Here is a 27,212-nt window from a genome sequence, read left to right on the forward strand (position 1 = left end):
CTGCGGTGGCGAGGAACTCCTGCCCGGATGCTACTGGCGAAAGGATGAGCTCCACTCTCTAGACTTGGCTGGTACCCGCGAACCCCTCCACCTCTAGACTAGCCTGAGGCGTTTCGGGCCCTGGGGCGACACCCCATGCACCAGGCAGGGCTTTCGGGTCACTCCACGGCGGGACAGAGAGTTGGGATCTCGCCCCGGCAGGGCGATCAAGAACATGCTCCGTGGGAGCGCAGGGTCTGATCTCAGATCGCGCCTGTACCCTGGGTCGCCAGACCCAGTCCCCGCGCCCTCCGGACAGCGCACCCAGAATGGGCAGCGGAACCCAGGACGACAGCTAGGCCCCTGACGGCGGGGCTGCGAACTCCTCATCCCGCCAGCCACCTACAGGCGGGTCTCACCTTGGGGGCGTCACGACCCGCCACCCAGCGCCCCTTCCTGGGGCACAGGTTCCGAGCCTTGTCCCCGCCCCTGCGCCCCCATTGGTCGGGTCCGGGGGGGAGGGACCCGACGGCTCCCAGCTGGACAGAGAGAGGCGGCCGCGGCCCCTCGGAGCGGTACGGACTCGGTCCGCACCTCCCCGAACCCGACGGCAGCTCTCCTTGTGCCTCTAAGCTGAGCGGCCTCGGTGGCAGCTGGACTCTCGGGCGCAGCGGAACGGACAGACTAGCCGACCGTCCCTGGTTCCCAGAGGAGCTCCTGCCCGAGGCGGTGCGGCAGCAGCCGACGGTCCGGGAGCTCTAGGGACCGCGCAGCGTTCGCGGGCGACCCACGCCCCGTCCCGCCGGCCCCAAGCCAGGCCCGCCGCGCGCCGTCGGGGCGGCCCAGATCCGGGCCCCGCTGGGAGCGGATGCGCGCGCGGTGAGGACGCCGGGTCCCGCCATGGCCGCGCGCCCCGGGCCGCTCTGGCTGCTGGGCCTGGCGCTGTGCGCGCTGAGCGGCGGCGGCGTCCCCGGCTCGCGCCCCCCGCTTGGCTGTCCGCAGCGCCGCCTGGGCCCGCGCGAGCGCCGCGACTTGCAGCGCGAGATCCTGGCGGTGCTCGGGCTGCCCGGGCGGCCCCGGCCTCGCGCGCCCCCCGCCGCCGCCCTGCTGCCGGCGTCCGCGCCGCTCTTCATGCTCGACCTGTACCGCGCCGTGGCCGGCGACGACGACGAGGACGGCGGGGCCCCCGAGCGGCGCCTGGGCCGCGCAGACCTGGTCATGAGCTTCGTCAACATGGGTGAGCGCGGGCCCCAGGCGGGCGGCGGCGACCCCGAGAGAAGGCGGCGGGCTGAACGGCCCTACCGGGGCTGAGCGCGAGCGGCAGGGGCGTGTGCGCCACCCCGCGCAGAGGGAGCGCCTGCTGGGGGCGGGGAATCACCTTGTCGTGGACAAGGACCTGCGGGAGGAAAACCTGCCCGGCTCCGGGCAGCGAAGTCTTAGGGATGTGGGGGTCGGTGAGCTGCTGGACCGACAGGGACGGACGAGGAATGTGAGTCCCCGAGGCGTGTGCCTTCACCCGCCCCCGAACACCCCCGACGGTAAGATCCTGTAGTGTTAGGTGGACGCGGGTAGTGCCAGGAAGACAGTCTGGTCCTGGCGAGACAGATGAGTAAACAGAGGCTGTGATGTTGTCCCTGTGATAAGGGCGGTATGAATAGCAGTACAAAGTTCAGCGTGGAAAACCCTGTCACGTCATCTAAGCACCAGAGTTGAGGCGAGGACCCAGATGTCCTGAGCCCACATTGAGCAGCCTCTTGCCTGGGTCACCTAGGGGTGGGGGCAGGGGAGGGGAAGGCATAGACTCTGAGTTCAGTGGGGCAGGGACTGTGGTCTTGTCACCCTGGGCTCACATCTGGGACTTGGCTTGTCATGGAATGAGTGTCCAGCCCCAGTGGATGACCCGATGGGCAGTTTGGACCCCCTTTGTTCTCCCAGGCAAAGCCCAGCTTTTCTTCTCTGCAGAAATTATACTCCAAATCATGGAGCCATTTACCCTTGAAGCTCTCAAAGATCATCTTTTCCATAACTAAACTCTCTTTAATCTACATTCATGAACATAGGTCTCCCATCCACTTTGCTTCCTGCCTGAGGCCAGTGAGGGGCATGGATCTAGGCTGCGGTAGACAACAGGCTAGACCTGGGGACCAAGGACATAGCTCAGGCCCAGGTGGGGAGAGCTGTGGGACCCAGAGCAGGGAGAGGCCCCTGGCCAGGGCCACCAGCCTCCCTTCACCTTGTAACTCCCCAGCAACCCTGTTGGCAGACATGGTATTTATCCCCATCTCCCAGATGAGGACAGTGAGGCTCAGAGAGGCGGTGTCTTGCTCAGGACAACGTGACCTCTGTGTGGCTGAGCCGGGACAGGCCCAGGTTGTTTGGCCCTCCATCCTGGGCTCAAGGAGGTGACAGTTCTGTGTCAAGGGGGCAGGCTTTCATGGTGGAAAGAGCTGTCAGAGGGGTTTCAGCAGAGGGACCCAGGGGTCAGAGTGACAGCAGGTTTTATGCATCTTCAGCCATTTGCTTCTTACGGTAGGGCAAGAAGAGGGGACTGTCAGGGAAGCCTGTTCCCCCCAAACAGCTGGTGATGGGCTCAGGTGGAAGAGTGAGCAGCAGGAGGCAGCTGTTAACCTCTGCTGAGATTCCAGTGCCAGCTCAGGACTTGGGCTGGTGGGTTCTAGATGCCGCCTCCCTGGTTAGAGGTGGGGTGGGGACAGAGCCATCCATATGTGGAACTGAGGCTGGAGCTCTGTGCTGGGGACAAGCTGACTCCGGGCACAGGACCAAGAAGAGCTGTGGATACAGCCCCCCTGAGAATGCCCCCACGGGAGCCCTCCATGTGTGAGTCACCACCTAGCCCAGGTCCCTCTCTCCCCAGCACCCCCCGGGGCAAGGGGTACACGGCCCTGGTGGGAGCTGCTGCTGTGAGTTAGCAGCACCCTGAGCTCAGGACCTGGTTCCCCTCCTGCCTCTGCTCTGTGGTCCCGGGGAAGTCCCTGCTCTGTCTGAGCCTCAGGGCTCTCCTTGTAAAATGGGGCTCCTCACAGTCTGTCCTCAGAGTTGTTGTGAGATAGGTTGATAGAGCAGAAAGTCAGCTCCTTTTTAGGGGGAACCCAGCCCTGGTCAGTGCTGACCCCAGCCTCTCGCAGCTGCTGCTCAGCCTTGGTGTGGATGTGTGGAAATGTCCCACCTGTCTTATAGACACATGAAACCCAGAAACAGATTTTTAAAGCCATCCAAAGGTGTCTGTCTCTCTGTTTTTGAATAAAAATTAACATTTGAAGTTCCATAGTCCTTTCAATACTCATTTCATCCATGTAGCAACTTGTGAAGCTGTTTTACCAGCCATGGGCTCAGAGAGGTTAAATAAGCAACCCAGGGCTACACAGCACATCCGCGGTATCATCCAGACCATGGACTCCAAATTCCAGTTTCTTCCCACGCCACCTCTGCATGTTTCACGGAGATCTAAGGCCTGTGACGCTGTGGATTAACAAGCTGATCTTTGTTCAGGGGAGGCCTGGTCTGTGGGCAGGTCCAGCCAGCTGTCAGAGGGCCTTCTTTCTTTATTCTGATGTACTAATTGCACTAGTAAAACTTCTTCAGTTGGAGCAGTTTAACTGGTAATTATGTGGGCTGATGTGGGCATTAGGCAGCTACCAGCGTTGTTTCCTCCTTTGGAGGCCCCGGCCCCGGGCCCCTGAAGGTCGGCGGGCCCTGAACCACCCTGGAGTCTAACAGCAGAGTCGCTGTGGCGTCAGCGCCCACACTGAGGCTCCCACACCTGTGGTCTCCAGCTCCCCTCTGCTGCTGGCCTCACTGGCTCCTGAGAGGCCAGGCCTGGGGCTTGCTGGGCCTTGACCATCAGCAGCACCTGTAGGACCTAGAGGCCTGGGCCTCTTAAAGGCTCGCATCCAGGGGTCGGGCCTCTGTCCGAGCAGACACTTCAGGGGCCTACTGGAGGTGTGACTGCTGGAGCCTGTACTGGGGGCCAGGGCTGCGGTCAGAGCCGGGCCCTGCATGGCCTGCCTGTCAGTCTCTCCCTGTGGACTCTTGGCTCCCATTGGCCAGAATGTAGTGATGGGGCTGGAGGAGTGGACAGAACTGGTCCCTAGTGTCGCCTGAGCTCTGGGGAGGAGATCCTGAGGTGGGAGGCAACACCCAGGGTCTTGGCCCTCCTGGGCCCGCTGTGGATTCCTGCACGTCCCTCCCTTATCTGGTCTCTTCTCAGCACACTGCTCACCCCTCTGCCCAGCTCAGGTGTGACTGGCTGCACCCCAAGTGTCTCAGGCTGGCCCGGCCCCTCCGGAGAGAGGCAGGAGAGACACCTCTGGCATTTCTCCTGAATCCTTCCCCACCTCCTGTCTGCGGAGCGGGGGTGCCCATGCTCCAGACTGAGAAACTGAGGCACAAACAGCACTGCAGGCTGACGTGTCGTCAGAACTGAACGGGACCGTCTTCTCCTTTGTCCTGACCTTCCCTGAGCTGGGCTCACTCATTCCCGCGGTCCCGGGCAGCTGAGGAGAGGGGTGTGAAGGAGCTGAGCTCTGGGGTTCAGGAGAGGCAGGGCTCCGTGGGAGTGAGGGGCCTGCCCGGGTCCTGTTCAGCCCCTGACCTTGAAGGAGTGACCCCTCACCTCCATGAGCCCCGGGGTCACTTACTTTGCTTCCTTACTACAGAGTTCTTTCATATTTTCCTGAATTCACTCCACAAACGGTCATGGGGCGCTTGCTCTGTGCCGGGCTCCATTCTGGCCCCTGGAACGCAAGAGGGAACGAAACAGAGACCCTCCTTGTGGAGCTGACCTTCTGGTGGGAGACACATACCTGCACCTCAGCCGCAAGGTGACTGTCACCTGGTCCCCACAGTGGCGCCCTCCCTGGGCATCAGGAGGGGGTGGACAGTGTGAGGACGGGCAGGACGGGCTGGTTCTGACCCAGACTCAGAACTTGCTTCTTGACTCCACCTCCTACTCTCAGTGTGATCTGGACTCTCCAGTCCACCTCTCAGAACCTCCGTCTCCTCCTCTATAAATGTTGATACTCATGGTACCCACCCTAGGACGTGATTTTTAAAATATCTTTGTTTTGGGATTTACAGAACTAATGCATGTTCACTAAAAAATTTATGCCATATAGATTCATTATAGGATTTCATTATAGAAAATTCAGACCATGTGTCTAGAAATATATCATATGGAAGCCTCTAGTAATCTTCTGTGTACCTCAGAGAGAACCAGTGTCTTAATCCTTTAGCATAACCCTCCCCACAACCAGCCCTGATTTTTAAAAATTAATTTGGCTGCATTGGGGCTTAATTGCATCATGCAGTATCTTTTGTCACAGTGCACGGATTCTCTAGTTGTGGCATAAGGGCTCAGTATTTATGGCACACAGGCTTAGTTGCTCCACAGCATGTGGGATCTTTCCAGACCAGGGATCAAGCCTGTGTCTCCTGCAAGGTGTATTCTTAGCCACGACCACCAGGGAAGTCCTTAGCTCTGATTTTTTTTTTTTAATCAATTTGTGTTAATCTTTTCTAAGATCTTAAGTGGGATCTAAGTGCCTGCTGGTTGGCCATTTTGTCTTTCACTTAATAAATCCTCTATCCATCTTGAAAGTCGAATATTGGAATGACCACATTATTTCTCTTTTTATCTATCTACGTTTCATTTATTTATTTTCATTTCAACTTTGTTGTTGTTCGGTTGCTAGGTCATGTCAGACTCTTTGCAATCCCATGGACTTCAGCATGCCAGGCTTGCTTGTCCTTCACCATCTCCTGGAGTTTGCTCAAAGTCATGTCCTTGGAGTCAGTGATGCCATCCAACCTCCTCATCCTCTGTCGCCCCCTTCTCTTGCCCTCACCCTTTCCCAACATCAGGGCCTTTTCTAATGAGTCGGTCATCACATCTGGTGGCCAAAGTATTGGAGCTTCAGCATCAGTCCTTCCAATGAGTACTCAGGGTTTATTTCCTTTAGGATATTTCAACTTTATTGAAGCATAATTGACATATAAAATTCTAAGTTATTTAAAGTGTACATCAGGATGGTAAAACATCCCCCCATCCAGTTAACACATCTCATCACTTCACATATGTGTCCTTTTTTTGCATATGTGAGAATATTTAATTTCTACTCTTTTAGCAAATTTCAGTTATACAACACAGTATTATCAATTGTAGTCACCAAATTTTACACTAGATCCTCAGACCTTATTCAATTTATGACTAAAAGTTTGTACTGTCTTACCAACCTCTCCCTATTTCTCCCATCCCCAGAGCCTGGCACACACTTTTTCTACGCTTTTGACTTTTTTTAAAAACCCGCATGTAAGTGATACCATGTCATATATGTCTTTCTCTGGCTTATTTCACTTAGCATAATACTCTCAAGTTTCAATCCATGTTGTTGAAAATGACAGGATTTCCTTTTCTCTCATAGCTGAATAACATTCATATATATATGTATATATAAACACACATAGATATTATATTTATATATATGCTGTATCTTTTAAAAAATATTTCTCTTTTTATTTGGCTGCCTCGGGTCTTAGCAGCAGCCTCTGGGATCTTTTGCTGCATCGTGTGTGCTTCTCCTTAGTGGCACATGAACTTAGTTGCCCCACTGCACGTGGGAACTTAGTTCCCTGCATTGGAAACGGATTCTTTGCCACTGAACTGACAAGTACGTCCCTGCAGTATCTTCTTTGTTCATCTGTAGATGGACCCTGAGGCTGTTTCCATGTCTTGCTATTGTGAATAGTGCTGCAATGAACATGAGAGTACAGATAGCTCTCTTTTTTCAAAAACTGAGCTGTAAGTGACATCATCCATCAGTTTCAGGTGTATAGCATCATAATGATTCAATATTTGTGTTGAATACATAGTTATACTTTTTTTACTCCTTGATGCTTTCTTTTTATTTCCTTTGGATATATATCCAGAAGTGGGATTGCTGGATCATATGGTAGTTCTATTTTTAATTTTTTTTAGGAACCTCTATACTATTTTCCATAATGGCGTCACCAATTTACATTCCCGCAAAGAGTGCATAAGGGTTCCCTTTTCCCTACATTCACTATCTCTTATCTTTTTGACAATAGCCATTCAAAGAGGTGTGAGGTTGTATCTCATTGTGGTTTTGGTCCTGTTGGCCATTTGCATATCTTCTTTGGGAAAAGGTCTATTCAGTTCCTCTGCTCATTTGGAAAACTGGATTGCTTGAGGTTTTTTGCAGTTGCATTGTAGGTGTTCTTTATATGTTTTGGATATTAACCCCTTATCAGATATGTGGTTTGCACATATTTTCTCCCATTTAGTAGATTGCCTTTTCATTTTGTTGATGGTTTCCAAGAGTTGGAAATGGGTCTCTTTTCTCCAAAGCCCTACCTGCCACCAGGGTGGTGTGCCCTGTGAATCCCTGATGACTGACTACTCCTGTCCAGTCCCCATCTTCTCAGTCTTTTCTCACTCTTCTGGGGTAAATGACTATTACTGCCCCTGGGCGACAGACGAGAAGTAGCGTGTCAGAGTCTAAGTGACTGACCCAGGGTCCTGGGTACCCAGATTCAAAGGAGCAGCTATGAGAGCTGGGTCACAGCAGCGAGGAGGGTTGGCCTTGGTAATGGGAGAGCAGAGCTTGGAAGACCAGGTTTTAATTCAAGGTCTGCTACTTGAGATCTGTGAAACTTTGAAGAGCTTACTTAAAGTCTTGGCATCTCAGTTTCATCATTTTTCTTTCTTTTTATTACTTTGGCTGGACCGGGTCTTTGTTGCAGCACATGCGATGGTCGACCTTCCTTGTAGCATGTGGCATCTTTAGTTGCAGCATGCGAACTCTCAGCTGTGGCACGTGGGACCTAGTTCCCTGACCAGGAATTGAACTCTGGCCCTCTGCATTGGGAGCAAGGAGTCTTAGCCACTGGACCTCCAGGGAAGTCCCTCCTCATTCTAAAAATCAGGATAAATGATATCTGTATCATAGTACAATGGGTAAATAAGTAGGTTAAGACACTGAAAAACTTAGCAAGTGCTTGAAAAGTGAAGTCAGCCGTGTCCACTCTTTGCGATCCCGTGGACTGTAGCCTGCCAGGCTTCTCCATCCATGGGATTTTCCAGACAAGAACACTGGAATGGGTTGCCACCTCCTTCTCCAAGCAAGTGCTTGGCACTGCTCAACAAACGGCAGCCAGAATGGTGAGGAAGAGCCTGCTGTGTTTATCTACCTTTCCGCCCCCATCATTCACTTGAGGACCTGGAGCTGAGTGGTAAGAGCACAGTGCCAGGATCAGATCCCCATTCCACTGTGTACTTTTTAGTGGATGCTATGGTGCTGCCCAGATCTTTTCTTTGGGGTTAAGTCACTCATTGCCCCAGCTGCCTAGAGAGTGGGTCTGTCCCTAGGCATCAATCCACTAGCTTCTTGCTCAAGGTTGGGTACCCTCCCTGGGGTCACCCCACATCCAGTGACAGGCTTATCAGAATATAAATGCCCAGCCTCATTGCCTCAAGGAGGGACAGTTCTGAAGGGCCATCAGCCCCAGAGCTCCCCATGCAGCTGGTTTCGCTTGGCCCTTTTGTGATTGCATCACCTGTGCCCGCTCCTGCTCCCTGCATTCCCTACAAGAGCCCTCTCCACTAAACCTTCCCACTCAGTCTGTTGCCCAAGGAAGTCTGACCTAGGATATATTTATTTGATTTTTAATACACATACTTGTTTATGGCTGCACTGGGTCTGCGTTGCTGTGCAGGCCTCCTCTAGGTGCGGTGAGCGGAGGTTAGTCTCTAGTTGCAGCATGCAGGCTTCTTACTGGGGTGGCTTCTTGTAGAACACGGGCTCTAGGTGCAAGGGCTCAATAGTTGTGGCATGTGGGCTTAGTTGCCCCTTGGCATGTGCGATCTTCCTAGACCAGGGTTCAAAACCGTGTCCCCTGCATGGGCAGGTGTATTCTTAACCACTGGACCACCAGGGAAGTCCCCTATTTATTTGATTTTTGTGTAAGTTATTTACTGCTCTGTGCCTCAGATTCCTCATCTGTAATACAGCCATCCTAGGATGGCTGTGAGCGTTAAATGACTTACTCTACATAAAGGGCTGAAACAGTGCCTGGTAAATGCTCAGTAAATGTGAGCTCAGTTTGTTTGTTTGGTTTTAGCCCCAGTAAATCCAGCTGGTAGTGACAAGACCTAAAGTAAAGCACAGTTATTTTCTTTGACTGCTGGCTCTGTCCCCTGAGCAGCAACCATTCCTTCAGAACAGTCTAGGGCTCCAAGTACAGGAAGAGTTCTAGGGAAGCCAAAGGCTGCAAGACCCAGGTATGGAGAAAGTTGGATCCCTCAGCCTGTGGTCATTCCCTCACAAACACTCCTGGGAACCCAGTGTGTGCTCTAGCTCTCCCTGGTTATCTTGGTGCCCACTGCAAAGCAGAGTTGAGCCCAAGGTCTGCTCATTACAGTGGGAAAGATAGGCCCACAGACAACCCAATATAAATGATCACCAAGTGGGAGAAATGGCCATTTCCCTGCTCAAATGTGAGCATGAAGGCTCCGTACTGCAGAAGAGAGACCAGATCCCTCTCTCATCAATGGGAGATGGACAAGACCAGAAGACAGGGAGGAATGACCTCTTGGCTGAGAGACAGGGAAGTCTTGGGAGGAGGTGGAGTTATGCTGAACCTTGAAAGAAGGGTAGAATTTAGTTAGAAGGGAGTGAGAGGAGAAGGTGAAGAAGCAGAGGGGAGGCATGGAGGTGAAGAAGCTCTTGGTCTGTTCTTGGAACTGCAGTTCCTCACGTGAAAACCCACTCCTGGCTCCTCTTGCTTGAGGTCCTTCTGTGTGTTTCTTCTTGCCAGCTTGGTACTCAACACTCAGCTCTAGTCCAGTGCCACCCCACGGTGTTCCCTTGACACGTCCCCGACCTGCTGAGGCCTTAGATGAGGAGAAGGGAAGTACACTTTGCAGACAGACACACCTAGATGTCATCCCACCTTGGGAGTCCTGGGTGTGGTCTTGTGCAGATCGGCCACCTTCTCTGATCTTCAGTGTTCTCAGCTTTAAAATGCAGTGAATAATGCTTCTTTCTCAGGGTTGCTGTGGTTGCCAGCCTCCAACATGGCTCTCAAAGAACCCTGCCTCCTGGTTTTCACATCCTCATGCCCCCCCACCCCCGCCATGGGACAGAACTGGTCTGTGTGACAATAGGGATGCTGTGTCACTTTCAAGGTTAGGTTATAAAAGACTGCAGCTTCCATCTTGGGCTCTGTGTGTGCCCTGCACCCCCCACCCCCAAGTGAGCTCATCCTGAGGGAAGATCCTGTCGTGAGAGATCCACAGTGGGAGGCTGCTACCCTCAGCCCCTAGCGTGAGCTGAGGATCTTTTCGTCCCAGTCAGGTCTCCAGGGACCTCAGCCCCACCCGACAGCTTGCCTGTCACCTCATGAGAGACCCTGAGCCAGCACCACCCAGTTAATCACCTGGATTCCTGACCTTCAGAAACCATGTGAAATAGTAAGTGCTGGTTGTTCTCAGCTGCTACGTTTGGGGTGATTTGTTACACAGCAATAGCTAACTAGCACAGTTAAGTAACAATGAACAAAAACACCCAGGATACCCCCACCTCTGCCACCCTGCCAAGAAACCATGAACAATCTGAAAACAGGGACCAAACTGGCTCTCATGCCTTCCCCCCTGCTGTCCCCCCACCCCTGTGTGACCAGCTCTCAGGGCAGACTGGCGACGCTGAGGGAAAGTGGAAGCGGTGGGAGGCAGGGAGCACCGAGAGCCAGGGGAAGGAGACAGAGCAGGGCCAGCCTCCCCGTCTGTGCGGATCACACTCCCCTCCCCTGGGACCCAAGTCCCCGCAGGGCCCTGCCTGGAGGACCATGGTCTCAGCAAGTCACTCTCAGGCAAGAAGAACCTTGTGAACAGGTGACCCCCCTCCCCATCCCAGTATCGCCACCAGAGCAAGTCCAAGTCCACTCATTTCACACAGGCTCCAAGTCTGCAATTCCACGTGAAAGACCTCTAACCTGACACATGACGCCCGGCGATCCCCTGCCCCCCTGGGCCTCAGTTTCCTCATCTATGCAGGGTGGCCCTGAAGGCCTTTCCAGCTCCCACCAAAGAACATGCCCCCCACCCTCCCCGCCTGCTGGTGGCCCCCCACCCCCAACCCCGGGGGTGAGGCGGGCTCAGGAGGGAGCACATGGCCAGTCCTCACAGGCACGCACTCCCCGCGGGACAGAGGGCGTGTGTCACCATGACCACGTCCTTCTGGAAAGCTCCACAGCTCAGGTCTTTCCCTGGTTGACCTGGAGGAGCCGCATCCTCCTTGCTCACATCTCCTGGGATCTATTTTTGGCCGTGGCAGGCTTGATGTGGTGCGGCAGGCGGGTGCCGCTTTTAATTTGGGCTCTGAAGCCGGCTGAGGTCTGGATGGTAATTATGAGCATGGACCCATTTATGGAAACAGGTCCTGAAAAAGTTAGTAATGAGAACTGACTAAAAATGCCCCAGGATGAAGCAGTGCTGAGATTCCTGGGTGGGAGGGAGCCCTTCAGGAGGCAGAACTGGGAGGTGATGGAGTCCGCAGCTCTCCCGGGACCTGGGGCCGCAGAGACTGGGTCTTGTCTTAGGTCTGAGGGGCCCCGTGGCATCGTTACCGGTGGAACCAGCCAGACAGGCCCAGCCTGTCTGCCTCCGGGGCCCCGAGGGAGCCTGTCCTCCTTGTCGGACTGTGAACAGAGGCGAGTCCCGCAGCAAATTGAGAACATGGGTCCTTCAGATGGAGGCCTGAGGTAACCTGCAAGCCACTCCCCAGACCAGCAGGACACCTCACTTCAAGGGCTCCACTGCTGAACGCTGAATCGCTGTCCTGGGGACCAGGGGCCCTTGGGAAGAGGGGCCAGACATCCCCTCTCTGGGCCCCGTAGACATGAGGGACTGGATGAGCAGAGCACTGAAGCCTCCCGTTTCCACCCAGTTGTTCAGTCTCTGCCTCCAAATTGGTCACCATCCAGAGGACAGATGAGCCAGGGATGGGGACCCTGGGACAGGGAAAGGGAGAGACTGGCAGGCTGATGTGTGGGGTCAGGGGAGGGCAAGGGGGCTGTTACAGCTGGACCGAGAAGAAAGTAATCTTCATACTTGGTGGGATGGGGCAACCCCTGGGAGAGGGCTTCAAGGAGGGTCTCCGGGGTAGTGTGTTTACACCAGAGGGTCCAGGAGACCATGAGGATGGACCAGGCCAGCTCGGGAGGCCTGGAAGCAGAGCCAAGCTTAAGACCCTCCCGTGGGCCCTGAGGGGCTGGGGAAGGGCTTCAGGAAGGACTGTCAGACAGGGCAGAAGATTCCAGGCTCTTAGCAGCCACAGCAAACTGGAGGAAGTTGGTGTGTTTTGAAGTCTTACTTTTTTGGTCAGAAAGAAGGTTCAGATTATCCGGGTGACTGTAAATTTTGTTGAGAGCACAAAAATAGCCAAAGCCTATGTAGGTTTTTGGGCGGTGGATGTAGGGTGTGGCATCTGGAGCTCTAGCCTGTGAGTGGTGGGTGCAGGGCCTCAGAAGTGGAAAGGCAGAATGAGGATCATGGACATGGTGGCAGCGGCCGCCTCCTGCCCACAGAGGGCCCTTCCCTCAGCCGGGGAACCTGCAGCTGGTTTATCAGAGGCTGGAGGACAAGGCTGAGGCTCCAATTAGCACTCACTGGTGAGTCATGTCCGCTCATTGTTCAGAGGGCCACATTAAGGTGATCCAGAAGGTGAATTCATGTGCTGCTGCTTCCCCAGACAGAAGGAAATGGCAACCCTCTCCAGTATTCTTGTCTGGAGAATTCCATGGACAGAGGAGCCTGGCGGGCTACAGTCCATGGGGTTCCACAGAGCCGGACATGACTGAGTAACTGAGCACACCCCCTAGACAGAAAAGCTGGATCAGTGATTAAACATTTTGGGCAGCTTTTATAATTTTTGAAAAACAAAAATGTGCCTGTGGAGCCAGACGTAGCTTAGTCTTCTCCCTGTGCCCAATGAAGAGCTTTGTGGCTGTCCTTTCATATTTTTGCCAGTGTGTCTTTAGAACTCTTGTGTCAAAGAATAAATTCAGGATATTGCAAAAGCATGTTGCCAAAGTCCTCTCCATGGTTCCTGTCAGCACCATAGATGGGAATATGCACAACAGCACTTACTTATTTCCTTCTCGCAGGTCATGCTAAGCACCCACGGACAAGCCCCCCAACCCCTTCCAATTCCTTGAGCCCAGGTCGCTCTGTAGTTCACTTAAAATAGAAACGACAGCCTCTAGTTTACTTGTCTTGTTTGTTTCCATTCTGTCTCCCCCATTAGACTGGAAACACTATGCATGCACCATTTTAAAAAAAATATTTAAATTTATTTACTTGGCTTCACTGGGTCTTAGCTACAGCATGGTGGTGGTTTATTCACTAAGTCATATCTGACCCTTGTGACCCCATGGACTGTAGCCTGCCAGGCTCCCCGTCCATGGGATTTCCCAGGCAAGAATACTGATATGTGGGTTGCCATTTCCTTCTCCAGGGGATCTTCCCGACCCAGGGATCGAACCCGTGTCTCCGACATTATAGGCGGGTTCTTTACTGCCGAGCCACAGGGGAAGCCCCAGGATCTTTAGTAATCACATGTGGGATCTAGGTCCCTGACCAGGGATGGCCCCTGGGCCCCCTGCATTGAGAGCATGGAGTCTTAGCCACTGGACCACCAGCAAAGTCCTTTGAGTGCACTGTCTAGTTCTGTCTTGTTCACTGCTGTGTTCCCAGTCCTCAGAACAGTATGCTTTCATGTACAGTAAGAACTTGATAAATTTGTTTATAAATTGCACTTGATAAATGAATGGATTAATAAATGAATGAGAGTGCATTTATTTAGATAACAATCACTCAAAATCTCCCCTTCCCCTCCACCCCTTGACCTTGGAACTGCTGACACAGCCTCTCACATCTTCGCTCAAAGTTAGGAGAATGCAAGTCAAACTCATCCCAAACTCCTACTGAACAGCCATTCCTCCCAGTCCATTGCCTGACTGTTTACAAAGTTCTTTCATGACCTCGTGAGGAAAGCTGGGCTGTCTCCTCATTCTCAGTTCACACAGGAGGAGACCAGGTCCAGAGGGGAATGTCCGTTCCTGGTTAGTTCAGGGACAGGCCTGCAAGGAAGGAAGCCCTGACCCTTGGCCAGAGCCCTCTGGGCTGCCTTAGGCTGCCTCCCTGGCCGAAGCAGGCTTGGTCTGCACAGTTAACAAGGGGGACAGAGGTGCCAAAAAATGTTTTCTTAGAACACCAACTTTTGGAAAAATCTCTCTCCTAACTCAAGGCCACAGGCACTGAAAATCCAAAGTGGCCTCTCCCTCCCTCCCCACTGACCCTAACCCTAACCAATTTCTAATGAAAATAATTTTCCTAAAAATGTCCCACCGCCAGCGCTTGCCTGGAACAGCTGGGGCAGGCAGTTTCCTGTCCGGGAACTATGGGATGGGGGTTGGGTGGGCATCGCTTTCACAAACCCACAGCACAGAAGCTGGGAGCTGAGGTCAGTCCAGGGGAGCAGGGCTCTCTGGACCCAGCACATGTGGGCCCCCAGGTCAGCAAGGGAGGGAGGCCACAGAGCTTGGTGCCCACGGAGCTGGCAGGTCCGTGGTTGTTCCCTCAGTCCTGGATCCAACGTGAGTCAGTGTTAGGCCTGCAGACAGGTTCCCAGGGACCCACCTATCAGCCCCCTCTGTGCCTTGGGGGCAGATACACCTAAGGATGCTTTGAGAGGGTTCCGGCACAGGGCAAGGCTGGGCGACCCCTTTTCATTATTGGGGTCACTCCCTGGAACAGCCAACAGCCTGGACCTATTTCACCCTGCAGATCAGGGCTGCTTCCATAGCCACGTAACAGAGGTGGTCTCTGCAGTTCCCTAATCCACGGAAATTGTCCCCAAAGCTGTGTATGTGTGTGTCTGTAGGGAGGAGGGGACTCGTGTGGTGATATTCATGGCGAGCATCACTCGGTGAAGGTCGGGAACCCTGCCCTCCACGCCCTGCCTGTGTGGGAGGACCTGGATCTGCCCGTGTCATGCTGCCCACGAAACAGCCTGGCTCTGGGTGGGCATTTGCTGCGGGTCCAGCCCCCGTCAGACGATGGGAGTTCTGTTCCCTCCTCCCTGGTCCAGGGATGAAAAGCCCATCTCCTTCCCAAATACGTGTGTCCACTGGCCCCGCCCAGCACAGCTGTTTGCCCATCCCTGGACCAGGTCCCCACCGCGAGGACAGGAAGTGCTCCCACATCCGCCTCCAGCACCAGCCTGGTGACTTGTGGTCGCTGAGTCCAGTAGCCAGAGAGAGAATTTTTAAAAAGACTCACAAACATGTAATTAAAATCTCAGTGTTGGTTTTAGGGGAAGGCTTGGGGTGGCTCCCACCCCTGCTTTGTGGAAACACAGATTTTTAGTGTTTGAAAGTGACAGGAGGCTAAGTGAGGCGCCCTAAATATACTGTCCTGGGCATTTCCGGCAGCTGGGGAAATGTGGGGTTTACTCCACTCCTGCGGTCTCTCGCCCAGACAGTGAGAGCAGCCCCGCCACCAGCCTGCCTCGGGTCCCTGCAGTCTGGGCTTTACCCTCGCCTCCACACACAGCTTCCACTCCACCCTCAGACCACGACCCCCTGCTGCCCAGAACCCTGGCCCTCCACTGGTCAGAGCAAAGCCCACGCTCCGAGGCCAGGATTCCAGCCCTTGCAGCTGGACCACAGCCAGACTCACACCGCAAGCCCCAGCTCCGCACACCTGTGCGTAGAGGTCCCCTCTGCCTAGAAAACCTGTCCTCCCAAGACTCCTTCCTGTCCTTCAAGGCCAGTCCAGGTGTCACCTCCTCCAGGAAGCCCCCTCAGATCACGCCATGGGACCCTCCAATTTCCCCCGCACTTGACACAGCATCTTTGGGAGCTGTCATCTTACCTCACCTCTTTCTGGTGCTTTCCACATCTCCCTCAGGTCCCCCTCCTCCTTCCCCTTGTTCCTGTCCCCCTTTGCTGGGTGTTATGACTGTTTCTCCCTGGTGGTGCCATTGTTCCTCAGCTCTAGACCTTTACTAACACTGGTCCCTGTCTCTGTGGTGTCTTCTCCCTTGACATCATGGCACATATACGCTCACCCCCAAGGCCCAGCTCCAAAGTCAGCTACATGCCCAATCTCCCCTTACCTGCCATCCAGACACCAGCAGGCTCTGGGAGCCCCCGTCCCACTTGAGTGCATTCAGCTATTTCTCTTTTCTGCCTTGGGTCTGAGTCTGTCTCCCCAGAGGAGGGACCTGTCCTGTACTCCATCTGTGGGTACAGTAGGATGCTGAGCGGGGCAGGCTGGGTTTGAGGCCCGGGGACCAGACGTGGACGCTGCCCTGCAGCACTGCCACATGCTGGGTGCTGAGCCAGCCATCTCACCACACAGCTCTCGGAGCCCTCTGAGCACCCAGGAGGCAGAGCTGGGACAAGCCTGTTCTTGAGGAGGGAGTCAGTCCCGCCCAGACTGCCCAGGCCCCTGGCTCCCTCCCTGGAGCCCGAGCCCGAACCTCGACTGACCGCCAGCCCTGCTCTGTCTTGCAGTGGAGCGCGATCCCGCCCTGGGCCACCAGGAGCCCCACTGGAAGGAGTTCCACTTTGACCTGACCCAGATCCCGGCCGGGGAGGCCGTCACAGCCGCGGAGTTCCGGATTTACAAGCTGCCCAGCACCCACCCGCTCAACCAGACGCTCCACATCAGCATGTTTGAGGTGGTCCCGGAGCAGTCCAACAGGTGCCTGTCCCACACCCCCCCACACACCTGCTCAAGCCTCTGTCTGAGTATCTGGTCCAGACCTGGGGCACATTTCCCAGAAGACAGAAGGGGAGCTTCCTGGGCAGCCCACCCTCAGATTAGAAAGTTTGGCCCAAGGCCTTGTCTCACCACGGGGACAGGCCAGCATCAGTCCTGGATTCAAGTCCCCGCCTTGCTGTCTTGGCTGTGGGACCATGGATGGGTCACTGAGCTCCTGAGCCTCAGTTTCCCCATCTGTACACAGGCTCTGTAACATCTTTGTAGAGCAGACAGTGAGATAAGGCCTGGAAGGCACCCAGGCCAGAGCCAGGCGGGTAGATGCCCCACTAACGGTCCCCCGGCGGGCACTGGAAACACAAAGGCAGCTGTGCCGGCCCTCGGTTAATTGTTCTTTCGTGTCCACAGGGAGTCTGACTTGTTCTTTTTGGATCTTCAGACGCTCCGATCTGGGGACGAGGGCTGGCTGGTGTTGGACGTGACAGCAGCCAGTGACCGCTGGCTCTTGAGCCGTAACAAGGATCTGGGACTCCGCCTCTATGTGGAAACAGATGATGGTAAGACAGGGCTCAGCATCGAACCTTCCCCTGGGGGCTCCTCCAAGGAAGCCAGCTGCTGGCAGCAGACACAGCTGGAGCCCCCTCATTTGGCCCCGGAGGGCTGGCCTTTCTCAGTCGAGGTGACTCAGTGGGTAGAGGGCGAGGGTTCCTCAGTGCAGGACAACAGTAGGGCAGGTTGCTTGCCTTTCCAGGCCTCAGTTTCCTCACTTGTAAAATGAGGATTCGTGCCTTCATTCATTCATTCAGCAGGTGTTTGGGGGAGAGCCTCTTTTATCCTGGCAGTGGGACTAGAAACCCTGCAGGTGGGCCGCGTTGGTGTGTCTGAGGTGCAGCAAGGGGCTGCCGTGGCTGGAGCACAGAGGGCCAGGGAGCAACTGTGAGGAGGTTGAGAGAAGTGGTCAAAATATAAAATATGAAATCAGTATTATTTTATTTAAGAGCAATGGAGGCAGGCAGGATCTCATTCAGCTTTTTATAAAACAACCCTCCGAGATACTCCCCCGCACGGGGGTGTAGCTTCTCCCCCTCCTTCAGTGTGGGCTACACTTAGTGACCTGCTTCCAAGGTGTGCACAGGCTGAGGCAGTAAATTTAATTTACAGGGGAACCTCAGCAGCACCCCCTCAGCCAGGCGCTCGGGCTCCCATGAACACCTCATGTAGCTCCCAGATGAGATGAGAACCCTTTACCTCCGTGGTCTTTTTCCCTGAAACCCAGAACCCCAGGCTGACCATGAGAAAAACAGACACCTCGAAACTGAAGAACATGCCACAGAATACAAATACAAATACAAAAACTGTCAAGGTCATCAAAAACCACAGGAAATCTGAGAAATTCACAGCCCATAGGTGCATAAGGAGTCGTGATGACTAAGTGCTATGTAGGACCCTGGGTGGGATCCTGGAAAAAGACACTAGAGAAACTAGTGAACTCGGGTCAGTCATGGTGTTTAGTAAATAAGACACCAATGCTGCTTCATTAGTTGTAACAAACATTGTTCAGTCACCAAGTCCTATCTGACTCTTTGCAACCCCATGGACTGAAGCCCACCAATCTCCTCTGTCCTCCAGTATCTCCAGAGTTTGCTCAAATTCTTGTCCATTGAGTGGGTAACAAATGTACTATAGTTGTTTAAATGTTAACACTTCCCAGGGGAAACCTGGTCTGGGTGTATAACTATCTCGGTGTATTTTCTATGAATCTCAACTATGGTTAAATGAAAAGTTCATTTGTCTTACTCATAAAATAAAGACCCCCTGACTTGAGTCAGGAGAGTAGACTCTGGGGGACAGAAGTGAAGTCAGAGAGGCCCCAGAGCCTCACAGGGTCGAGGTGGGAGCTGGGGTGGGGGAGCTTGTCCAGCGGCAGGGAACGGAGGAGGGTGCTTGGAGGAGGCGCTGGTGACAGGGCTGAGCCAGTGGCTCTTTTTAACAGGTTTGGTGGTGTTCTTGCCAGAGGTGGGGACAAACAGAGAAGGAGCAGGTTTGACGCAGGAAAGCAAGAGGTCTTCCGCGGGGCTGTCGTTGAGGCCCGGCTTGACGCCCGTGGAAATGTCGTTTCTGGACCGGGAGTGCTGGGGACACAGGTGTTGGAGCCCGTGCCCCAGAGGTGGAATTTTGGGGGGTGGGCTGCGACGGGAGTACCGTGGCTGGGAGGAAGGGTGGCGATGGAGAGGGCAGGAGGCCGGCGCCCAGGCTTCCCGGGAGGGACGTCGCCTCCGCGTCTCCGAGTCAGGCCCGGGATCCCTCTGGTCCTCCAGATGATCCAGGCGGTCCCGCCTCCCGCCTTCGCGGCCCGGGAAGCTCGGCCCCTCGGGCCCTCGGAGCGCGGAGACGGAGTGGAGCGGCGGGAACCAGCCGGGCGGGCGCATCACGGCTGGGCGCCCCCTGCTCTGTGACGCGCGGGCGGGGACGCGCGGTTGCCTCCTGTCCCCGCCTGTCCCCGCTGGGCCCGGAGCCCGAGCCGGAGCGGAGCGGACGATGGCGGCCCTGCGGCTCCTGGCGTCGGTGCTCGGGCGCCGGGTCCCCGCCGGCCGCTCGGGGCGCGCGCTGGCGAAGGGTGGCGCCTGCGGCTTCGCCTGCAGCGCCCGCGCGCGCGCCAGGTTCTACACGGACCCGGTGAAGGCCGTGGGAGACATCACTGATGGCTCGAGGATCATGATCGGGGGCTTTGGGCTCTGCGGCATCCCGGAGAACCTGATAGGGGCGCTGCTGAAGACCCGCGTGAAGGACTTGACAGTGGTCAGCAGCAACGTGGGGGTGGAGAGCTTCGGTCTCGGCCTTTTACTGGGGACCAAGCAGATCACCCGCATCGTCTGCTCCTACCTGGGGGAGAACTCGCTCTGTGAGCACCAGTACCTGGCGGGTGAGCTGGAGCTGGAGATCACGCCCCAGGGCACCCTGGCCGAGCGCATCCGCGCAGGGGGCGCCGGTGTGCCCGCCTTTTACACCCCCACGGCCTAAGGGACCTTGGTCCAGGAGGGAGGCGCACCCATCAGGTACTTACCAGACGGCCACATCGCCATCCTCAGCCAGCCCAGGGAGGTGAGGGAGTTCCATGGGCAGCACTACCTGCTGGAACACGCCATCACCGCTGATTTTGCTTTGGTGAAAGGGTGGAAGGCCGACCTGGCAGGAAATGTCATCTTCAGGGCCAGTGCCAGGAACTTCAACGTGCCCATGTGCAAAGCTGCCAGAACCTCCGTGGTGGAGGTTGAAGAAATTGTGGACGTGGGGTCCTTTGCCCCAGAAGACATCCATGTTCCTAGCATTTATGTAGATCGCATAATACAGGGGGAAAAATATGAGAAAAGAATTGAGCGTTTAACCGTCCGGAAAGAGGATGATGAAATTTGCACGTCTTCAGATAACATAAGGACACGGATCATCAAGCGGGCAGCTCTTGAATTTGAGGACGGCATGTATGCCAATCTGGGCATCGGCATCCCTCTCCTGGCCCCCAACTACATCAGCCCCAACATCACCGTGCACCTTCACAGTGAGAACGGGATCTTGGGCTTGGGTCCCTTTCCATTAAAAGAGGAGGTGGACGCAGACCTCATCAACGCGGGCAAGCAGACAGTCACCCTTCTTCCCGGGGGCTCTTTTTTCTCCAGTGATGAATCATTTGCCATGATTCGAGGAGGACACATCAACCTGACCTTGCTGGGAGCCATGCAAGTTTCCAAATATGGTGACCTGGCTAACTGGATGATACCCGGCAAGAAGGTGAAAGGCATGGGGGGTGCGATGGATCTGGTGTCCAGTTCCAAGACGCGAGTGGTAGTCACCATGGAGCACTGCAACAAGGCCAACGAACCCAAGATCGTGGAGAAGTGCACCATGCCATTGACTGGGAAGTATTGCGTGGACCGAATCATCACCGAGAAGGCCGTGTTTGATGTACACAAGAAGACAGGGCTGACCCTGATTGAGCTCTGGGACGGCCTAACAGTGGAGGACATCAAAAAGAGCACAGGGAGCCCCTTTGCCGTCTCCCCGAGCCTCAGACCCATGCAGCAGGTCAAAATGTAGCCCGAGAGTGAACCTCGGTCCCCGAGCGTGTGCTTCTGCCGTCACCTCCCAGGACTGCATTCCAAGGAGGCCACAGTCACATTTGTGCATTTCACCAGCATCTGGCGGGCTTTGTCCTGCCATCCCAGGCTGGCTGCCCCTGGATAGCCTAGGTTCTCTCAGGAGAGACGTGCCTTTAATTAAAAACCAGAGGAAAGCAAAGACGTTGACCTTGTATGTCCTGTGAATTCTGAGAAAGCTCTGCTCCCATCGCCCTCCTCACTGTCTGTGATATTTACATTAAATTCTATGCGGTTTGAGATGATCCCACAGAAGGGGTTTCATTGAAGTGCCTGTTGGCACGAATGAATCATGAACCATAGGGAAAGTGACGGGGGAGGAACAAATCCACCCAGAGTCTGCGTCTGGAGTTTCCTAGAACCATGAAAACATACACACGTAAATGTGAATTTGTGATCAGGAGAAATGCTGTCTTAAAGAATGACTTTTTTTTCCTTTGGCCCCTTTGACTTTCCTTCTGGACCTTTCATTTTGTCCCTAAGGTTTCTTTTCATTGTAGCCTCACCTTCTCTGCCCCCTATATTTCTCCTTCTTGTAGCTAAGCATATGTCTTTAGAAGGGAAGCAAGAACATCTCAGCAGCCAGTAAACTGGTCATAGGGGCAATTGAAGGGGGAAGAGACTGTGAGTGCCGATATTCTGCAGGGAGGTCTCCTCTGAATAAACAGTCCAGCCGTGTGCTTCCAAAGGCTTTGGCTTAGGATGGAAGGGATCTAGAAACCTGACAGATGGACTTCAGTGGGTTTTCTCATCTCAGATCATCCAGATCAGGCACTGGACCCTTCCTCTCTGTTAGAGGGCCTAAACTGGCCTTTTGTTCATACTCCCTTGAAATTCAACAGGGGCAGAGAGGTACTTCATCCTGTATCCACAGTCTCACAAGCTAGAGAGAAAAAAATGTGTGTGTGTGTTGGGGAGGGGGGTTCAAACTCAGGCCTGCCATGGAACTCAGGCTTTCTCAGTGTGGCCCTAGGGCTGCACAGGAGCTCGTGTTCGTGGGTAAGAACACGAAGCTCCAGCTGGTCCAGGAAGGCCTTTTGGAGAGGCCTCCCTGGAGCCTCACCCTGGCAGGAGGCCCAGATCCTGCAGTGGAGACAGTGCACCTGAAGGGGTGTCAGGGGACCGTCACCAGCGGGCAGGGGATGGGCGTCACTGGATAGACGTTGCAGCACCTTCTGGGGCTTCTGGAGATGAGGACCTGACTGCCCTGGGTGTCGGGAGAAGTCTTTCAGCAGCATCCAGGACAGGCAGAGGTTTCCAGAAGCAGAGCAGTGAGAGGGCTGTTCAACAGTAGGAAGAAGGAAAAGCTCTGAGTTCCTAGTTCTCCTGGTGAGGAAACAACCCGTGGGACAAAGGCAGGTCACAGCTGGCTTCCCTCCCAGGCCCCCAGGCGTGCCCGGTCACAGCTGGCTTCCTGCCCAGGGCCCCCAGGAGCCCAGACTGCCCTTCACCTTGGCACGAGGGTGCCATCCATGGCAGCAGGCTGAGGGTGGGCAGGGGCTGCAGGGAGGCTCATGTGGCACCCAGGGCAGAAAGAGGCCTTGGGGAGGGATGGGAGCAACCTTGGCCTGGCCCAGGGGCAGGGGGATGAGTCCCCGGGGATGGGATGGGCAGGGGAGCTACCATGACACCCAGGCCCTGATGGGGAGGACTCAAACATGGGGGAGGGTGGAAGTGTCCGGGGCCCGCCTGGCCCAGAAAAGCAGCATCTTCATCCAGGCCTGCAGTGGGGGAGGGAAGGCCACAGTGTGGCCCCCATCTCCAGGCGTGGCCACACATCCTCGTCCCTGCAAAGGGACAGCGTGCCTGCCGGCACCCTCACAGCTCAGGTCTAGAGCAGGGACTCTGGGCCCCAGAGGCTCCTGGAGTTCCTGCTCTGCTTTCTCGAAAGGGTCCTGCCAGAGCCAGACAGCCTGGGCACCACCACCTGGACAGTCCAGGACTGCCCTGTGACCCCCCCCCCCCCACTCTGCTCCCAGGAGACCCCAATACCAGACAGTTGCACAAAGAGAAGCCTACAATGGGCCCAGCCTTGGGTCACCCAAGGTCTCCCTGGCCCGTCTATGGACAGGGCTCTCCAGGGACTCACAGGACAGGGGGCTGCACACACAGGCCCGGAGGGTGACTGGGCCGAGGTTGCCTCAGGTGTCCACTGGGGAGCTCCACTCCAGTGCCACGTAGCCGAGAGCTGTCCACATGCCCACATCGCTCCATAGCCACCTCCTGGTGCCCTCAGGGCCTTTCCCTCTAGGGAGGGGCTGCTGTGTGTCTTGTGGCTTTGCCTCCTCACGGGCCGGCTCTTCCTGTGACCCTCACTTGTCGTGACTCAAACTCCCCGAATGGCTTCTCCCTGGGCCCCTTCAGTGTCAGCTCCTATCTCAGCAGAGTCATCTCTGCTGAGCCCTCTGATGGGCCCACTGCATGTTGTGGCAGGTGATGTCATAGGTCAAAGGTTAGTCTCTGGTCAGTTGGTTGTTGTCAACTCTGGCCCCTGGACTTGGGCGTAAAGCACAGCCATTATGTAAGGGCTGACCTTTGAGGCGAGCTGTGTGTGGGGCAGGCAATGTCCTTGCCATGTCATGTGCAGTGGAGATCATGAGACCGACCCGCTAACGTGTACACTTGCTTCATACCAACATGCCTGTGTGTGTGTGTGTGTGTGTGTGTGTGTGTGCACATACATTTATGTGCACGTGTGTACATGCCTGTGCATCAGTGTTACAACACTGGGGTGAAATGTACGTGGAAATGGGATGCTCCACCTTGTGCTTTAAGAAATGTGACAGTGAGCTTGTACTCACATCCCTGTTGTTTAGTCTGAGAAAATCCCGTCAGGAAAGGAAATGACATTTTCCCTTTATGGAAAAGGAAAAGACAGTCTCATCTTTATGATGACAGCCAGGAAATAAGCTAAATGTCTTAAGATGAACTAACATCTAAGTATTCAGATCTACTCAAAGGAATTTTATCTATGTGAAATGTTCGTAGTTGAGACTTAAGAACCAGGAAAATGTTTAGGTGGAAAAATTGGGGGGAAAATATGGACTTCTTTGTTATGCGGAAAATGTTTTAAAAAATTATTTTATTTTGGTCGTGTGGATCTCTGTTGCTGTGCGTGGGCTTCCTCCGGTTGCAGCTAGCGCGGCTGCTCTTTGTTGTGGTGCCTGAGTGTCTCGCTGCGGTGTCTTCTCTTGTCTCAGAGCACAGGCTCTAGGCACACGGGCTTCAGCAGTTGCAGCTCTATGCTCACAATTTAACATGAAAAACGAAAGCCGAGAAAGAAGGAAAATGGTGTACTGTAGTGCAGAAGGGGTTTTATATTTTTCCTAAGTTTCTTTACAGTTGTTTTTATATCATTTTGACAATTAAAAAACAAGAGGTCACTGGGAATATAAACAGGTACAGGAAGATAGTTTTATTGGTGGAGCTGACTTTTCCAGGGATAATCAGTGTGTTTTTCCTGCATCCTCAGGCTTTAAGCGGATGTGGGTAAAACTCCACTTTTACAAGCATCACTGCTTTGAGGCTAAAGCCCCAGTTGTGTCTCTGCCCGCAGGCTTTTCTCTTTCTTCCTTTTTAAACCACAAACCTGGTGGCTAAGAACATAAGTGGACAAGAACTTGGGCTCTGGGATTAGATGCTTGTGTTTGAACCCGACTCTGGGACTTGGGGTAAATGTCTCTGCCTGCTGAGCCTGGGCCTCCTTTGGGGGCTTCAGGGGATGTGAACAGCCTGCTCCTGGGTGGTGCCAGCAGAGCAAGCACTAAGTCCAGGTCACCTCCCAGCCGGGAGGTGTAAATCCTACACTGATCCCCAGAAAGGATGGGGTGGGAGCTAGAGCCCCACGATGGAGGTTTGACCCTGGTTATGTGATCCCCGGCAGTGGGGCTCTGGGCTGTCACTGAGCAGCTGTTTCTCGGTGAAACAGAGCTTCATGGTCCAGGGTCACCGTGAAGACCGGCTGAGATCGTCACGTGAACGGACTGAAAGTTTTCCACCTGCGCGCCCTCAAACATCACGAATCCTCACCCTGTGCTGGCAAGGCCCCTCCCTCACCCATAGAACCGCCTGCCCAGGCAGGAGGCAGGCTGAGGTGGGGAGTGTGAGGGGCTGGGGCTGGACTGGGAACTCGGGTCTTCAGAGGAGGAAACCCAGGCCCAGTGGGTCCCCCAAGGCCTCAGCCTCGAGCTCCTGGCCCGCCCAGAGAGGTCCCCGCTGTGTCCCCGCGCAGCACCCGCCCTCGAGTGACCCCTCTCTGTTCTCTCCATCTCAGGGCGCAGTGTGGATCCTGGCCTGGCCGGTCTGCTGGGGCGACAGGCTCCACGCTCCAAACAGCCTTTCGTGGTCACCTTTTTCAGAGCGAGCCCCGGCCCGGGCCCCGCCCGAGCCCCTCGGGCAGTGAGGCCCCTGAAGAGGAGGCCTCCGAAAAGGACCAATGAGCTGCCGCCCCCGAACAAACTGCCGGGGATCTTCGGTGAGCCTGGGGACGGAGGCGGGGACGGAGCCCCTCTGGCCTCAGCGCGGTCAGGCCGACGGTCACCCCACCGCCTTTCCTGACACCCTCTGCCCTGCCCCCTGCGGAGCGACCCCCCCACAGTCTCCAGGGCTCTGAGCATCCACCCTTGCTGTCCCCGCCACCCCAAAGTCCTTTCTCTTCCCTCGGGGGCTCAGCAGGCCTCGCCCTGGTCTCTGTCAGAACCAGGGGCCCCTGCAGGGTCCAGGCGTTTGTGTGAAGGTCACCCCATCAGGCCGAGCCCCGCAGGATCAAGGCCACTAGGGGCCCTTTCCTTCACGGGAACCAGCCTTTGCTTGACCTCAATGGGAGCACTTGTCCTGTGGAATGGGCATGGCAGGAGAGGTGGGGGAGGTCAGGGTGACTCCGGGGCGGGGAGGGGGAGGAGGAGGGGCCGCTGGATGGCTGAGGGCCCCCGGGGCTTTTACTGGATTATCAGGATCCCACAGGCTGAAAGTCAGGGGAGGCTGGGCTGAGTGTGGGGTGACTGCCACCAGAGGGAGCCATCTAAAGTTCTTGAACTGGGTCATGGCACCAGCAGAGCTGCAGACATGGGCTTTAGGAGACCAAATGGGTTAGTTTCCCAGCATTTACTATTGAACAGACGTGCGCCTCATGGCGCCCCCCACCCTGGGAACAGCAGCCCAGCAAAGCCCTTGCCCCTCGTGTCCCTGCAGACGACGTCCACGGCTCCCACGGCCGGCAGGTGTGCGGTCGGCACGAGCTGTACGTGAGCTTCCAGGACCTGGGCTGGCTGGTGAGTTCCGACTCTCCTTTCCAAAATGACTGTCCCCACCTGTGTCCCAGGGGAGGTAGACCCACAGAGAACTTTGTCTTTATTTTCCTCTGTTTTCCAAGTTCTCTAAAGGGAGAATGTGTTGCTTTGATAGTGAAAAGTGCTGTTTTGTAAAACCATGACTATGGAGACTGAGTCCTCAGCCATAAAATGTCCGAGCTGCAGCAGGGAAGCTGAGGCCAGGGTGGGCAGTGCCTCTGGCGGGGCTGTGACTGGGGGCGGCAGGGGAGAACACAGCTGCGCGCTAATGGCGCGTGGAGGGGACGGAGCTCGTGTCCAGCTCAGTCCACCAAGGGACTTCGGTGGATGTCTGACCTGGGGGGAGCACTCTGCCCCGGGAGGTATCCTGAGGCTGAGAGAGGGAGGGGGCAGCCCTGAGTCATGCTGTGACAGGTGCTGAATGAAGGGCTGGGAGGGCACGTGGATGGGACTCACCTTCTCCCACTACCCCTCAGGACTGGGTCATCGCGCCCCAAGGCTACTCAGCTTATTACTGTGAAGGGGAGTGCTCTTTCCCGCTGGACTCCTGCATGAACGCCACCAACCACGCCATCCTGCAGTCCCTGGTCAGTACCGCGCCCTCCTGCCCGGACACCTGGGGGAGGGGATCGCCCTGGGGAGGGGGCGTGCAGCCAGGAGGTGATGGTGGACTGCTGTGTCAGGGAGCCTTCTTCACTTGGAAACCTTCCTGCCTGCATGTGCAGTGAAATCCCACAGCCGTACAGAGACGGGTCCCTGTGTGGCCACTCTGTATGGAGACCCTGCGCCCAATGCACCTGAACAGCGTGCAGCAGGCTCTTGCTGACTGGTGTGCACACATACACACGTGTGCACTCCACGTGCACACGGGGGACATTCACATCCATGGGGTGGGCCTGCCTGCTGGTGGTAGGGTTGGCACAAGGCATGTGAAATTACATTTGTGTCGGAAGGGAGGAAAATACCATTATA

At 55.3% G+C, this 27,212-nt stretch overlaps 2 protein-coding genes across 2 annotated transcripts in view; both read left to right on the forward strand.

The window, feature by feature from the left end:
• Positions 1–879: 879 nt before the first annotated feature.
• LOC129655637 (bone morphogenetic protein 8A) overlaps positions 880–27,212 on the forward strand; it is a 28,156-nt gene continuing 1,823 nt past the window's right edge. Inside the window, exons 1-6 of the mRNA XM_055586296.1 lie at positions 880–1,216; positions 16,594–16,783; positions 17,210–17,358; positions 25,226–25,426; positions 26,143–26,222; positions 26,717–26,827. Coding sequence (XP_055442271.1) covers positions 880–1,216; positions 16,594–16,783; positions 17,210–17,358; positions 25,226–25,426; positions 26,143–26,222; positions 26,717–26,827 — 1,068 coding nt within the window. The remainder of the gene's footprint in view (positions 1,217–16,593; positions 16,784–17,209; positions 17,359–25,225; positions 25,427–26,142; positions 26,223–26,716; positions 26,828–27,212) is intronic.
• Positions 19,340–21,508, forward strand: LOC129655636 (succinyl-CoA:3-ketoacid coenzyme A transferase 2, mitochondrial-like). Its single transcript, XM_055586295.1, is given in 1 exon segment — positions 19,340–21,508. A coding segment is annotated over 1 exon segment (1,554 nt). The 3' UTR covers positions 20,894–21,508.

Source organism: Bubalus kerabau, chromosome 6 (assembly GCF_029407905.1).
Source record: "Bubalus kerabau isolate K-KA32 ecotype Philippines breed swamp buffalo chromosome 6, PCC_UOA_SB_1v2, whole genome shotgun sequence".
In the NCBI taxonomy this organism is placed as follows: Eukaryota; Metazoa; Chordata; class Mammalia; order Artiodactyla; family Bovidae; genus Bubalus; species Bubalus kerabau.